The 14,235-nt window shown below is 36.6% G+C and overlaps 2 protein-coding genes across 3 annotated transcripts; both read left to right on the forward strand.

Annotated features, from left to right (window-relative positions):
• Positions 1-1,147: 1,147 nt before the first annotated feature.
• On the forward strand, positions 1,148-8,780 carry LOC111810632 (peptidyl-prolyl cis-trans isomerase CYP37, chloroplastic). Of its 2 annotated transcripts, none has more exons than XM_023697365.1 (12): positions 1,148-1,375; positions 1,688-1,948; positions 2,028-2,117; positions 4,678-4,773; positions 5,568-5,675; positions 5,833-5,882; positions 6,781-6,883; positions 7,066-7,119; positions 7,889-8,047; positions 8,140-8,262; positions 8,362-8,411; positions 8,499-8,780. In XM_023697365.1, the coding sequence occupies exons 1-12, from the start codon at positions 1,202-1,204 to the stop codon at positions 8,608-8,610; spliced, it is 1,380 nt and encodes a 459-aa protein (XP_023553133.1). In that variant the 5' UTR covers positions 1,148-1,201; the 3' UTR covers positions 8,611-8,780. The 2 variants fall into 2 exon arrangements, with proteins under 2 accessions (XP_023553133.1, XP_023553134.1); XM_023697366.1 differs by having other exon boundaries at positions 1,245-1,375; positions 1,680-1,948.
• A 1,749-nt stretch (positions 8,781-10,529) lies between these two features.
• Positions 10,530-14,235, forward strand: LOC111810648. The gene is made up of 7 exons (XM_023697391.1): positions 10,530-11,087; positions 12,288-12,428; positions 12,528-12,641; positions 12,794-12,967; positions 13,442-13,557; positions 13,714-13,798; positions 13,892-14,235. Exons 1-7 carry the CDS (start codon positions 10,605-10,607, stop codon positions 13,895-13,897), a joined length of 1,119 nt encoding a protein of 372 aa, XP_023553159.1. The 5' UTR covers positions 10,530-10,604; the 3' UTR covers positions 13,898-14,235.

Raw genomic sequence — 14,235 nt, forward strand, 5'->3', positions numbered from 1 at the left:
ATGGGACCATTCACACAATGATCTAATATAGGAATCGTTATCTTAAAACTACCCCATATTTAATACCTCTTTTTAATTGCATTCCATTGTGAGGAAAGCGTACAAAACTACTTTACAAAGGTTTGAATTATTAGTGACTAATTATGGATTATATATGAAATTAAATTAAGTAAGTGATTAATACTTCCACTCTAACCCTACCCCATCTCAAGTAATTAATTAATTATTTACCCCCTCATCATAATTCTTTTTTCTTCTTTTTTTTTTTACCATATCAAATTTGTTTGCTCTAAATTGCTTTCTTTTTTTAATGTATAGATTATGATAAAATTTTAGTGTATCCTTATGATAATATTTATGAACACAATTTTTAGGAAATGATGTATGACGACTCCTCACCTGACCTTTCGAATTTTATAGATATATCGATATCGAAAGAAAAGAAAACCTATGTCTATTAAAGTAAATTTCAACGTTGTTATTAATTTAGAAGAGAGGTGAATTCGGAGAATTTAGAAATAGTAGAAGACCGATCCAATAATATCAATAAGTTGAAAGATTGTCCAAATAGATCAACACATGTCGAGATCAATAAGTCAAAGATTGGCTAAAGAAGATCAACAACGGTGGAGTTAAAGGTTCTTTATCGAGCCGTCAAATTAAGTACAAATTCAAGAGAAATGATCCTACGGGAATAATCGAGATTGAAAAAATTTAGAGGCTCCGTAACTAGGAAACAAATGAAACTCGAACTGAGTTATGTCCCAAAATCCAAGGTCGGATTTAACCTAGACTCTTGTTCAACGGGGCGTGCCAAATGCATACCCTGGCTCGAGGGGTCATTTTGATCTGATTAATTCTCAAACCCAAATTCGAGATCCCGAAACTTTGAGCTTGCTATATTCAACCTATTTAACCTAGGTAGAGTTTATGTAAAAGATACCACACCAGTGTACAGTTTTCATCATTTTAAGGATATTTTTAATATTTTAAAATTTTAACGTTATTATTAATCTGAGTGTTATTTATTTATTAAGTTTAAAATTTTCAATGGCATTATTGAAATTTTTTGAAGAAGTTATTTTCTATAATTTTACTTTTTTTTAAAAAAAAAAAAAAAAATTATAATTTCAGTTTCAGATAAGCTTTCTTCTACGGATGAGGCGCGCCAAGGCCTCTCTGCAGCTACCAACTTCCTTTCATGGCGTTCCCTTTATCTTCGGCCGTTTTCTCTCGCCGGTTATCTCTCTCTGCCGCCCCTCACACTACGAGATGCAGCTTTCTTCATACACATTGCATAATTCCATTTACCCGGTCATCTGGAAGCTCGATTCTCCCGAAACTCTCCTCCGCGTCTGCTAAGAACTCATCACTGGTTGGTCCCCGATTCACTGTAAAAGTGTTTATTTCTTGTAAATTTCGTAATGTCAGTTCAATTTTCCTGTTTAATTGGTTGCACGGAAAGCATCTTCAAATTTCTCTTTTGTTTCAATGAGTTTAGTCCCCAAACTTGGCGAGAAATGTATAGGGATTTTTTAAGCAAATAGAACTTCTTCTAATGGAATTATGTTCGAAGTTTCGAATGAAAGTGATAGAAATCTACTGAATGTGCCACCTCTATTGACATTTTGGTGATTCGCTTTTACTTGGTGCTCTTCAATTTCTGAATAGAGTTTCAGTGATGCAGGAAGCAATGGACCAGCATAAGTTTCTCCGACAGTCATGTATTTCAGGTTTTGAACATGGAAAGAGGGAATTTGGGAAGTTAATTGCTATGATCCTCATATGTATACAAATTTCTTCCCCATTGCCCCTGCTGAATTGGGACATTCAATCAATTCATCCTGCCAAGGCAGTACTTTATTCACCTGACACCAAGGTCCCAAGAACAGGAGAACTTGCATTAAGGAGAGCAATTCCTGCAAACACGAGCATGAAGGCGATACAGGTTGTTGCTGAGATTCTAGCATGTACATTTTTTTTTATGGTGATCATTAATTGTTTTGCCACACTGTTTTTCCTTCTAGGACTCTTTAGAAGAGATATCATATTTGCTAAGGATTCCGCAAAGGAAGCCTTATGGAACTATGGAGGGTAATGTGAAGAAAGCTCTCAAGGTAACATATAACCCTGCTTCTTCATTCATGTAACTAATCAGTGTTTAATTACTTGATGAGTGTTTGATTGTTGTTTTTAATTCCTCCAGTCTGCGTCTTGTTTTCTTCTCCACGCATTTGTCTTTTACCTTTCCCCATGACTGATTCTTCTGCTTCCAAGGAGTATTCTTCTCAGGTTTTTCTTCTTTCTAACACCTGTAATCTTGTTTCAATTCGACTGGATGCATCCAATTTTGTGATGTAGAAGCTTCAAATGACCTCGATTTTGAAAGGCTCATAAGCTTATTGATTCATTGATGGATCAAATTCATAAACCGGATGCTCTTTTACTGTCCTTATCGTCTTTGATCCCATCACCAACGACTTCTGAATTGGCGTCCTCTCTTTCTGCCATTCCTTGTTCAAATCCTGCTTAAGAGGATTGGATTGCGAAGGATCATATTCTAGTGATGGTTATCAATGCTACACTTTCTCCGGCTGCTCTCGCAAATATTGTGGCTGTGAGACTTCTATGGATTAAGCACTATTGTTACTCTATCCACAAAAGGCACTATGGTTATATTCAGGCTCTTATTTCGCAGCTGAAGCTTCAGTTTGAAATGATAGATTTTGGAATTTTAAGATACTTTCTTGGGCTTAAGATTTCTTATACTATAGGATGAGATTTCTCATAAGAATGGTATTGTTGTGCATCAAGCAAAGTATACTAGGGATGTTTTGAAGCGTTTTCACATGCTTAGTGCTAAGTCTTGTGCGACTCCTCTTGTTTTAGCAGCAGCTTCTTACTTGGGTGCTCTTTGTTCTGCTGAGGATGCTAAAAACGATCGAGTTCCTATTGGTGCCCTTCTCATTACTTAACCTTCAGTAGGCCTCATATATCGTTTTGTGTTAGTAAACTTTCTCAGTATATGCACACTACTTCTGATTCTCATTTAGTTGCTGCTAAGAGGATATTGAATTATCTCTCAGGGGCTATTGGTCTTGGTTTACTGTTTCATCGAGGGTACTTTGATTTTCTTTGTCTCCATGCTTATTCTGATTCAGCCTGGGCTGGTGATTCTCTTGATAGACATTCCACGTCTGGTTACCTTATATTTCTGGGTTCAAATCCTTTTTTTGGGTTGCTAAGAAACAGATTGTTTCTTGAAATTCTACTGAGACAGACTGCTGCTGAACTTTGTTGGCTTCGCCAAATTCTAACGGATTTTCATGTTTACAGGAATAAAATCCCCTGTTTTATGTGATAATGCTTCATCTATTCAGTTAGCCTGTAATCCTGTCTTTCATGGTCGAACGAAGAATGTGGAAATTGATTTTCATTTTGTTTAAAAGTGTGACACCCAGTCAAAGGAGAGGTGTGTGAATGAACTGAGACCTCATCTGAATGAAAGCAATCACGAGGATAAGTGTGCTTTGCTTTGAGCAATTCTTTATTGGGTGGTCTCTTGAAAATTTTCCTAGGATGCATGTGAGTGAGTACAAAGCATGCTGGAAGGACCCATATCGTTCTGTGGAGATAGTCTTCACTCTTAGAAGCGAAGAGTAAGTAACGTGACCACGTCGTTGGGGATGCTGGGGAATGTCGGAGCCGTCAGGTGCCGAAGCCTAGGCATGAGTTGTTACAGATGGTATCAGAACGGTACCTCTCCTTCTAAGACGTGGTTCGTCAATGAACCAATGCGGATGCTGGTGGGCATGTGACTCCCAAGTAAAGGAGGATTACTTGAATGTACCGAGGCCACAACCGAATGAGAGCGATCCTGAAGATAGAATGACTATGAAAGGCTTAAAAGAATTGAAAGTCACTACCTATACCAACAAGGTGCTCCTTTTTTTTGTGACTCAATCATAGGAACTCCATGGTTAAGCGTAATTTGCTTGGAGTAATTCTATGTTAGGTGACCTCCTAGGAATTTTCCTAGGATACATGTGAGTGAGAACAAAGCATGCTGGAAGGACTCGTGTTGACCTATGGGAATAGTCTTCACTCTTAGAAGCGAAAAGTAACGTGGCCATGTCGCAGGGGATGTAGGATAATGTTAGGGCTATCAGGTGTGTCAAATTTTGATCCAAATTCTGGGCATGAGCCATTACAATTAGAATGTTGAGCTACCATATATTACTACAGATCATCAACTTTCCGATGTTTAGACTAAAGCTCATACCAATTTTTGCCTTCAGCTCTGTGGTCCAATTTCATGACCTCTTCGTGCATGTGTTTGAGGGAGGATAGTAACTAATCAGTGTTCAATTATTGAGGAATTTTTAATTGTTGTTCTTTTTGCATTGTTGCCTGTAAATAGGGTTGTACATTCTTTATTCATTAAATGAGAAGAACTCTCTCTCTTTTTGAGAGATTATCGCATGTAGTACAATAGTTTAACTTGAATCAGAAGATAATTGCTGGTAAAAATATTGTGTCGTTCTTTCCTTGACCATGAGGTTAAGTTTACTTTTACTTTTGTTTGTGTTTTCCTTCCTCGTTTAGATCTATTTATCAGTTGGAGCGGTAACACATTCTAAACTTCTTATTTGACTTGTTTTTGTTTGCCTATTGCAGCTGGCAATTGATGAGAAAGACTTGATTTTGGGAAGTATACCATCAGAGTTGAAGGAAAAAGGTTCATCGTTATACACAACTCTAACTGAAGGCAAGGTACATAAGAGCAGCGCTCCACTTGACTTGGAGACCTGCTGTACATCTCCATTATAATGCTGATTGAAATTAAGGAAGAAGATTATAACAAGCCCTTGATCCAAGAAGTATGGTTGAAACATATAAGATACACGTGATATTTAATAGACCTCAAAATGATTCTTTTGTCTTTCAAAATAAGAGAATAGATAACGAAATATACATGCGTAGTTACACACAGTATAAAATGAACATTTCATCATTAATTTTTATTTATTCTTTTAAAGCAGCAAATGTTTTAACAATATCCTCAATGTCATCACGTGGCAGCAAACTTTAAAAAAAAAAATCATATTAAGGAATTAAACCTCTTGTCAGTATGAAAGTCTGCTGCCTGTGTTTAGTGGTTATTGAAGACAATACTCTCAATAAAATGAAGTGTCAATGCTTCATAAAATTTGATCATAGCGATTTTAACTCTTTTGAGTAGTCTCTCTAGCAGTAAAATTTTTCGTAGGTCAGAACTTAAAGTCTTATAATTAGACTTTGGAATGATAAATAGGTCTTTTGGCTAACTGACCGGAAAACAGTGTTGTGGGGGTGATTTTATGGCTGGATAGAATAGTAAATACGAATTGAAGTAATGTAATATTGCAATCGAGACTTCATATAAAATTTCTGTCCCAGTTTATTTTTCATCGATGAATTTTACCATTTTTCTCTCTTTCACATAATCTACTCATGATTAGGTTTTGGTTAATTTTATTGGGTAATTCAGAAGCTAGATGAACATTTAACATTTCTTTGGTTCTCAGGGTGGACTGCAAACTCTCCTCCAAAGCATTAAGGATAATGACCCAGATAAAGTGTCTGTAGGACTTGCATCATCACTTGATACTGTTGCAGAGTTGGAATTGTTGCAGGTCAGCATGTTAAACCACTTAAAGAACTACCCACAGCTTGACTTGTGCGAAAGTTGGAGTTGCATGACCTAGAAACAATGTTATCTGCTTATGTTTTTTCTTTTAATGTTATAATAGGGTTCTTATCCTATTTTTCCTTAACATTCTTGTCTCACAGGCCCCTGGATTGTCATTTTTATTGCCTGAGCAATACTTGAAATATCCAAGGTCAGTAATTATTCCCATCAATACTTCATTTCCTGTTTGAATGGCGCCCTTGCACCCATATTTCATTTCTTATCACTCTCCGACTGTCGAGGACTAAGAATTAGCTCGAAACGTCCATCATAGTCGTTAACCTCAAGATGCATTCAAGTGCTTTAGTTTAGCAATTCAACCATATTTCCTTATTCAGTATTTGAAGATGCATGTGATGTAGGACAAATAGATAGGAGAAAGAGAGACTAAGAATATTGACGTTGTGACTCAACTAATATTCAAAATTCTACTCATTCAAGACTAAACTAGGATTTTCATCCTAAGCCTTTATGTATGGGTATCCATCCCTAAACCAAACTTGGTTAGATTCTGTGTCACAAGGGCAACGCTAAAATTGCTATGATCCTAAAAATTCTGCTATCCTAATTAAGATATTGTTATTCATATAATTCAAAATTAATACAATATGCATTTATCTTAGTTCGACAAATGTATACATGTAACTCCTCCAATGGCTTTCGCATTAGGGTGACTCCTTATTTCATGAGTTATTACTTTTTAATTTTTATCATCGTGAAGAATGATATAAAGACATATAGTTTGGAATGCAGAAAACGTCATAATACATTGATTCATGATTGGGTCCATATTCGTATTTTTAACTTTTCTGTTAGTTTACCTCCAGATTTACAAAAGATAAGTGAGATTAGCTATTGGAGTTATATTTTCATTTTGGATAAATGGATTTATTCTAACGTTACCTCAGATTAGTGTATTATTAACTTTGTGATTATGCTTCATGTGACATGTGCTATATAGACGACTTCCATTAATTTATTATAGAAATGTATTGAACGTTCTCCATGAGTTTTGAGAGTCAAATATCAATGTTCATAGTGATTTGTAGGTTGACAGGGAGAGGAACTGTTGAATTTACCATTGAGAAAGGAGATGGTTCAGCTTTTTCCCCACAAGCAGGTGGTGAATCTAGCAATACAGCTACAATTCAGGTTCGTTGAATCTTGATTAGTTTGGACGTCATTTGTGCTTTCCAGAAAAAAATTGTATTTAATTCACAATATATATTTTCTCTCTGACTCGAACTTGTTGGTCTTGACTTGTGATCATCGATCTTTCACATAAAGACAATAGCAGGATCAAGTGATACTGATATTATTATCCTCGTTTCCAGGTTGTAGTGGATGGATTTTCAGCACCATTGACAGCTGGGAATTTTGCAAAACTGGTAAGGTAGTTGAGTGTCAGCCCCACTTAAGCTTAATTGAAGGACGTCTTTACACTGCTTTTTAATTTTCATTGATGAGTTAGGTACTTCATCTTAGGAATAACATGAATCACGGATCTCCACAATGGTATGATATTGTACACTTTGAGCATAAACTCTCATGACTTTCCTTACTTATAAATCCACGATCATTCCCTAATATTAGCCAATGTGGGACTCCTCCCAACCATCCTCAACAATCCTCCCCTTGAACAAAGTACACTATAGAGCCTCCCCTGAGGCCTATGAAGCCCTCAAACAGCCTCCTCTTAATCGAGCCTCGGCTCTTTCTCTAGAGCCCTCGAATAGAGTACCGCCTTTGTTTGACACTCTAGTCACTTTTGACTACACCTTCGAGGCTCACAATTCTTTGTTCGACATTTGAGGATTCTATTGACATGGCTAAATTTAGGGTATGACACTGGTGCCATGTAAGGAATCACGGATCTCTGGTATGATATGGTCCACTTTGAGCATATGCTCTCATGGCTTTGCTTTAGGCTTCCCAAAAGGTCTTATACCAATGGAGATATATTTCCTTACTTATAAACTCATGATCATTCCCTAATATTAGCCAACGTGGGACTCCCTCCCAACAATCCTCAACACTTCACATATGACACAAGTAACATAACAAGTTGAAATAAAGAAAACTGTACGGCTAGCTTGAAAAAATACTGGTTGTGCATGGAAATTCAGTATATCTTCCATGTTTTTCGCTGAATTGCAGGTAATTGATGGAGCTTACAATGGAACAAAACTCAGCTGTACAAGTCAAGCTGTTCTTTCTGAAAATAGTCTTGATAACAACAAAGGCTATAGCATTCCCTTGGAAATAAAGCCGTCAGGACAATTCGAACCCTTATACAAAACAACCCTTAGCGTGCAGGTTTAATCCTGTTCTCATTATCGACTTATAATTTATTTAAGAGAACTTTTCCGTTTCGTTTTTCTTATATTATTTTTCCCCTGACATGGAAGGATGGAGAATTGCCGGTCTTACCTCTGTCTGTGTATGGGGCAGTTGCCATGGCACATAATGAAGATTCAGAGGAATATTCTTCACCATATCAATTCTTCTTCTATCTGTATGATAAAAGAAATGTAAGTTTGGTACATTATTTTGTTTACATATTTTTGGAAGCAGTTCCTGGTTGAAACTGCTCATGAGTTTGCTATCTGGTTATGCAATTCATATTTCAGTCTGGCTTGGGAGGACTATCCTTTGATGAAGGGCAGTTTTCAGTTTTTGGGTAATAAATAATTTGACCACTGAACCTTCTCTCTTCTCTTCAACCTTTGAAGTTTCATTAATCTTTATACTCTCTTGTGTCTGGTAGATACACAACCGTTGGACGAGACATCCTTCCTCAGATTAAAACGGGAGACATAATTCGATCTGTGAAACTCGTGGAAGGTGGAGATCGCCTTATCCTACCGAACGAGAATTGATTCTTTTGTTCTTATCAAAACCAGATCTAGCAATTGATTCGTTTCATTTGTATTTGTTGGCAAAGTTTTGTTGCTTGGTGATATCTTACATGTACCATTATGTTACTTGCAACTTGATTCATTTACTTTGATCTTTTGATATTCCTAAGAGTTGGTCTTCGTTGGTGTAATCACCCCTTTTTCTTATATCAAAGGGCTGCTATAGAAGGACAAAGAACAAATTAAAAGACCGATTTAATTTATAAAATTACTCATTTGTATTTGATGAAAAGAAAGAGTAGGACGAGTGTATATAAAAATATTTAATAAGTATCGCACATGTAGGTTCTCAATCGTCCATGAACCATGTAGTAAAGCTATATACGTGCCTTCACTTTTAGAACTTCCATAGATTAAAGATTAAAATATCATTCTCATTGTTCATGGACCATTACCTTTATCATTGTTAAGACTCAATCAATTCAATTGTATTAAAGGAGTCTTATCTCTTGTTTAGTTATATCAACTCGTATGAGCTTACCGTAAACATAGGGATTTCATTTAGTTTCATATAATCGAGCTCATTTGAGCTTATTTCAATAGTTGGTTTCATATAATCTTAGCTCATTTGAGTTCAATTACTTGAGTTAGCTTATCCCAATCATTGAGTTCATGTAATCTAGCTCATATGAGCTTATTTTAATCATTATGTTTATCCGAATTTAGATAATCTAGCTAACTTTTTACTATTCCCTAGAATCACTTCAAATCTCATGCGCACACATATATGGGTGAGATGCGACTTCATAATCGTTCTAATTGATAATACATGGATCATGTCAATCTAGAAAGTTTATTATTAGAGATTAGTTGTCAGACTCTCTAATAATCTTCAAATAGGATAATAATCATAATCGTGAGTTGACATTTCATAAATGTTTCAAAACTATCATTGAAATTGATATATTTTTTTTTATAAGAATTTCATACAAACATTAAGATTTGGAAGTGAGAATGGCTTAACAAGACATGACAATCCAAATTTCCGTTCTACATCACTGTCACATAATTTTAGGTTCTAATTTTCATTAAAAAAATTATTGGATCTCTTCCAAATAAAAGTCAAACATAATATTGTAAAATATTATAGAAACAACTGTATTTTTTTATTTTTAAACCAAAAAAAAAAAATTGAAATCCGATTATGGGCGTAATTCAAGAAGTGGAGTTTCCACACACCCATTAAGAAGAGAGAAAATTGCAAAATTAAAAAAAAAAATATATCNAAAAAAAAAAAAAAAAAAAAAAAAAAAAAAAAAAAAAAAAAAAAAAAAAAAAAAAAAAAAAAAAAAAAAAAAAAAGAAGAAGAAACACAACGAACACGTGGAATCCCTCGGTGCTTAGAATTTTAATTTCCAAATTTGGAATGAAAAAGAAAAAGAAATTAAATGGTTTATATGGATTTAAAGAATGATATTATTTCATACAAGGTGGAGATATTAGGACTACATGTCGTATTCATCTTGAGCTATCGTGACCAATATCGTGGGCCCTTAGTTTTGGGCTTAAGTGGGCCCACTTATGGATCAACTTGTGGGCTTACATTTTCAGCCCCTGATTTCTGCTCAAACTCACTTCATTTCTATTTAGTTATTTATTTGTTTTATTTATTTATTTTACGATAAAAACACTTTTTTTTTTCTTTTATCGGATGAATATTATCCACTCATGGTATGTGTACGGTAATTGGCCGTCGGGATTCTTCTAGAAAATGATTCCCTACTTTACTATTATCGTACATCTGGTCAGCTACTAATTCCACACCTCCCATCATCAACGTCCATTGACAATCACACGGCAATTCAAATTCGACGACACATTAAATCACTATACACCAAATCAGCACCCAAACAGCCACGTTATATAGTCTCCTTCCTCTTATTCGTTACAACTCGGAGTAACATCGTCTGGCAACTCGGTTCCCTCCCGAGTCCTGATTTCATTCCAACGCGGCCATGGCTTCCGTCCACGCCATAGCTCCTCAGAGGTTCACTTCCTTCATTAAAGAAAAACGAGCCTGTCCACGCGCCGCTCCCAATTTCCACGCGTTGAAGCTTCCGCAGCGTTCGATTTTCTCGAGAAATGGGCGGAAGTTGAGTTGGGCGTTGAACTCTGCGGTGGAAGAGATCGATGTTATCCCGGTGCAGAGCGCTGATTTCACCGACCAGCAAGAAGGAGTGGCGGTGAGCCGGGTGGAGAGGGAGAGCGTGGAGGGAGAGATGGGGAGTGCTGTAGGTGGATTCGGCGAGCTCTCGTTGGGAGGCGCTGGTGAAATTCAGGGGTTTTCTTCTTCTGGTTCTGTTGGAGATGGGGGTGTAACAGAGAGCGGGGAAAGTGAGAAGGTCATAATTGATCGGATTATAAATGCCACCATTGTTCTTGCGGCGGGTTCTTATGCTATCACGAAGTTGCTCACCATCGATCAAGATTATTGGCATGTGAGTCATACTGTTCAATTGCTTCAATTCAATAGTTTTCTGTGTTTACTTGGGATAGAATGTTGGTTGGTTCAAATTGAATAGTTGGGGAACTACTTTGAAGAAGTTAATCGCTAACTTGAATATACTGTCACTCTCAGATTGATAAATAAAAGACATAAACTATGCTATTTGTATTAGTTCACCAAGAGCTTAGGCTCAAAGTGGACAATATCGTATCATCGTGGAGAGTCATGATTCCTAACATGATATTAGAGCCATACCTTTAATTTAGCCTTGCCATGTCAATAGAATCCTCAAGTATGAAACAAAGAAATTGCTAGTCTCGAAAGTGTAGTTAAAAAGTGAATCATGTGTCGAACAAATGGTATACTTTGTTTGAGGGCTCTAGAGAAAGAAAGGAGTTGAGCCTCGATTAAGGGGAGTGTTCGAAGGCTACATTGACCCTAGGGGAGGCTGTATGGTATACTTTGTTTGAGGGGAGGATTGTTAGTGGGGAGTCCTACATTGGCTAATTAAGAGGAAGATCATGAGCTTATAATCTAAGAATACTATCTCCATTGGTATGAGGCCTCTTGAGGAAACCAAAAGTAAAGCCATGAGAGTTTATGCTCAAGGTGGACAATATCATATCATCGTGGAGGGTCATGATTCCTAACAACAACTACACATAGTTCTGGATGAACGGAAAGTTATGTGGTGGTTATATGACATCTATACTAAGTTTGCTTTACTGAAAGCCAGGAATAAGTTGAACCTTTTCTGCTTCCACAAAAGAATGGAAAAGCTGTAAAGAGTTTCATGATTTGGGAAGAAGAAATGCAACTTAAATTGCTGTAGAAAAGAAGTTATAGAGTCACATTTTTTTTTTTTTTTTTGGATCAATCACCAGGAAGCACCCAAAAGCACTCGCAAGCACTCCCTAACACGTTCTATATCTCAAAATCCTTAAAGATTGAGCTCCCGCATTTCATGGTCCATGCTATACAACAGTGATCCTAATAATTCCCCAAACCCCAGTAATTCGAGCTATTCGTGAAGAGGCTAAAAACACAATCCGAGTGTTTTTAGTCACTCAAGAAGTTCAGCACTTGGACAATGGTCTAAATAAGTGCGTTGATGTGTAATCTTAGAGTAACTCGCGCCTCAAACATGTCATCTCTATACACCATTCTAATTCTTTTTCCTTCCAACCTCTAGGGATGGACACTTTTTGAAATATTGAGATATGCCCCTCAACACAACTGGAGTGCTTATGAGGAAGCTCTTAAGACACACCCAGTTCTCGCTAAAATGGTGATTAGTGGAGTGGTGTACTCTCTTGGAGATTGGATTGCCCAGGTAAACTCATTCATACCATCAAATTTTTGCATCCCATAAAATCTTCTCTTTGTATGCCCATGTAAATGATTTTTCTCATTTTTAAGTTTCTTCTCATAGTGTGTCGAAGGAAAACCTCTATTCGAATTTGATCGTACACGCATGTTCAGATCAGGCCTTGTTGGCTTTTCTCTACATGGTTCCCTTTCCCACTACTACTATCATTTTTGTGAGGTATGTACGCCTTCTGAATTTTATTCCTTGTGTTTTGATTTCAAGATGTTTCCTTACCTTAACATGAACTTCAATTTGTTTGAGTTGTAGAAAAGTTTTTCAGTCTCATTACTTCCCGTTTAAGAAGAAATCATCTGTGTTGTGTTTTCCAGGGTCTTTTTCCTTTTCAAGATTGGTGGGTAGTTCCTGCTAAAGTAGCATTCGATCAAACGGCATGGTCAGCAGTTTGGAACAGCATTTATTTTGTGGTATTAGGATTCCTACGGCTCGAGTCCCCAGTTTCTATATTTAATGAACTAAGGGCGACGTTTTGGCCTATGCTTACCGTAAGAGATTCTATTCTTTTCTTGAATCTTCACACTTCTATGAGTTAGTTGAAATAAGACAGCACATTGGGTTCCTGTTTCTTGTTCTAACTATTGTTGGGAAGTCATTTTCTGCTTTAAACTATCCCTTATCAATGTGATTCATTTCTCGTTGTACATTTTTCGTCTTCTGAACTTTCTCGTTCTTGGTTCTTTCGTATGTAGTTAAGTTTAACATATGCACACTAGTTTTTTGGTCACCTTTCCCCTATGGTTGACCCTTGATTTAATTGTGAATTCAGTTTTTCATACATACGAAGAAACAATCAATATCATGAGAGATTGAATCTAACTTTTATTCACACCATAGCAACTATGAAAATCTCATTACCAGAAGTTTGAAGACTATCAGTGCTTTTCAATTGAATTTGATGTTGGTTTGAATGAACGTTCTTTTATTCTCTGAGTTTAATTTTGGATTTTTGTTTTATCCAGGCGGGTTGGAAACTTTGGCCATTTGCTCATCTTATCACATACGGTGTTGTTCCTGTAGAACAAAGACTCCTCTGGGTTGATTGTGTGGAGCTTATCTGGGTGACCATACTCTCCACGTAAGCATATAGTAATATCATTCAGTTAGTCATTTTATGTTATGTTTTGATATATCTCTTTAGGAGTGAGCATAATGCAAGTGAAATGGTGTTGAGCAACATACTTTCCTGTGAGCTAGTTGTCTCCTAACCTTTGCCAACTTATCTGATTGATAGTTATTCGAACGAGAAATCGGAGGCTAGAATCTCTGAGGTAGCTACAGATTCCGGTTCGGATTCTCTTTCGACAGATTCAACTCAGGTATTTTGGTCTTAGAACTCTTGATCGACCATTTTATCTATTATCCCTGACTGGACTAACCATTTCCGTTGTACTTTTCTTTGGTTTTATCAGGGCTAAGCTGACAGGAAAAACCATGAAATATGTGTTGTTCACTTCAACTCTGAGAATCTTAAGAGAGAGATTTACTCCGAGCGTCTGCGATCAGAAACGGTACAATGTATTACACGTTTAAACATGATTCGAGCTGCAAATCTTGATTGTTGTACATTGTGTAGAAAGCTCTGAACATTATTGTAGATGAACACTTTACACGTTTTCTTTTTGCGTTTGATAGCTTTCCATCAACTGTATAAATATAGTGAAATATATAGAATCTTGTACACTCCCATTGGCTCTTCAAGCCTTGTCCATGGTGCCAACGATCAGAAGCTGCAGAAAAGCTTCTTTTAAGTTCA

The sequence above is a fragment of the Cucurbita pepo genome, chromosome LG14, assembly GCF_002806865.2.
Source record: "Cucurbita pepo subsp. pepo cultivar mu-cu-16 chromosome LG14, ASM280686v2, whole genome shotgun sequence".
Classification (NCBI taxonomy): domain Eukaryota; kingdom Viridiplantae; phylum Streptophyta; class Magnoliopsida; order Cucurbitales; family Cucurbitaceae; genus Cucurbita; species Cucurbita pepo.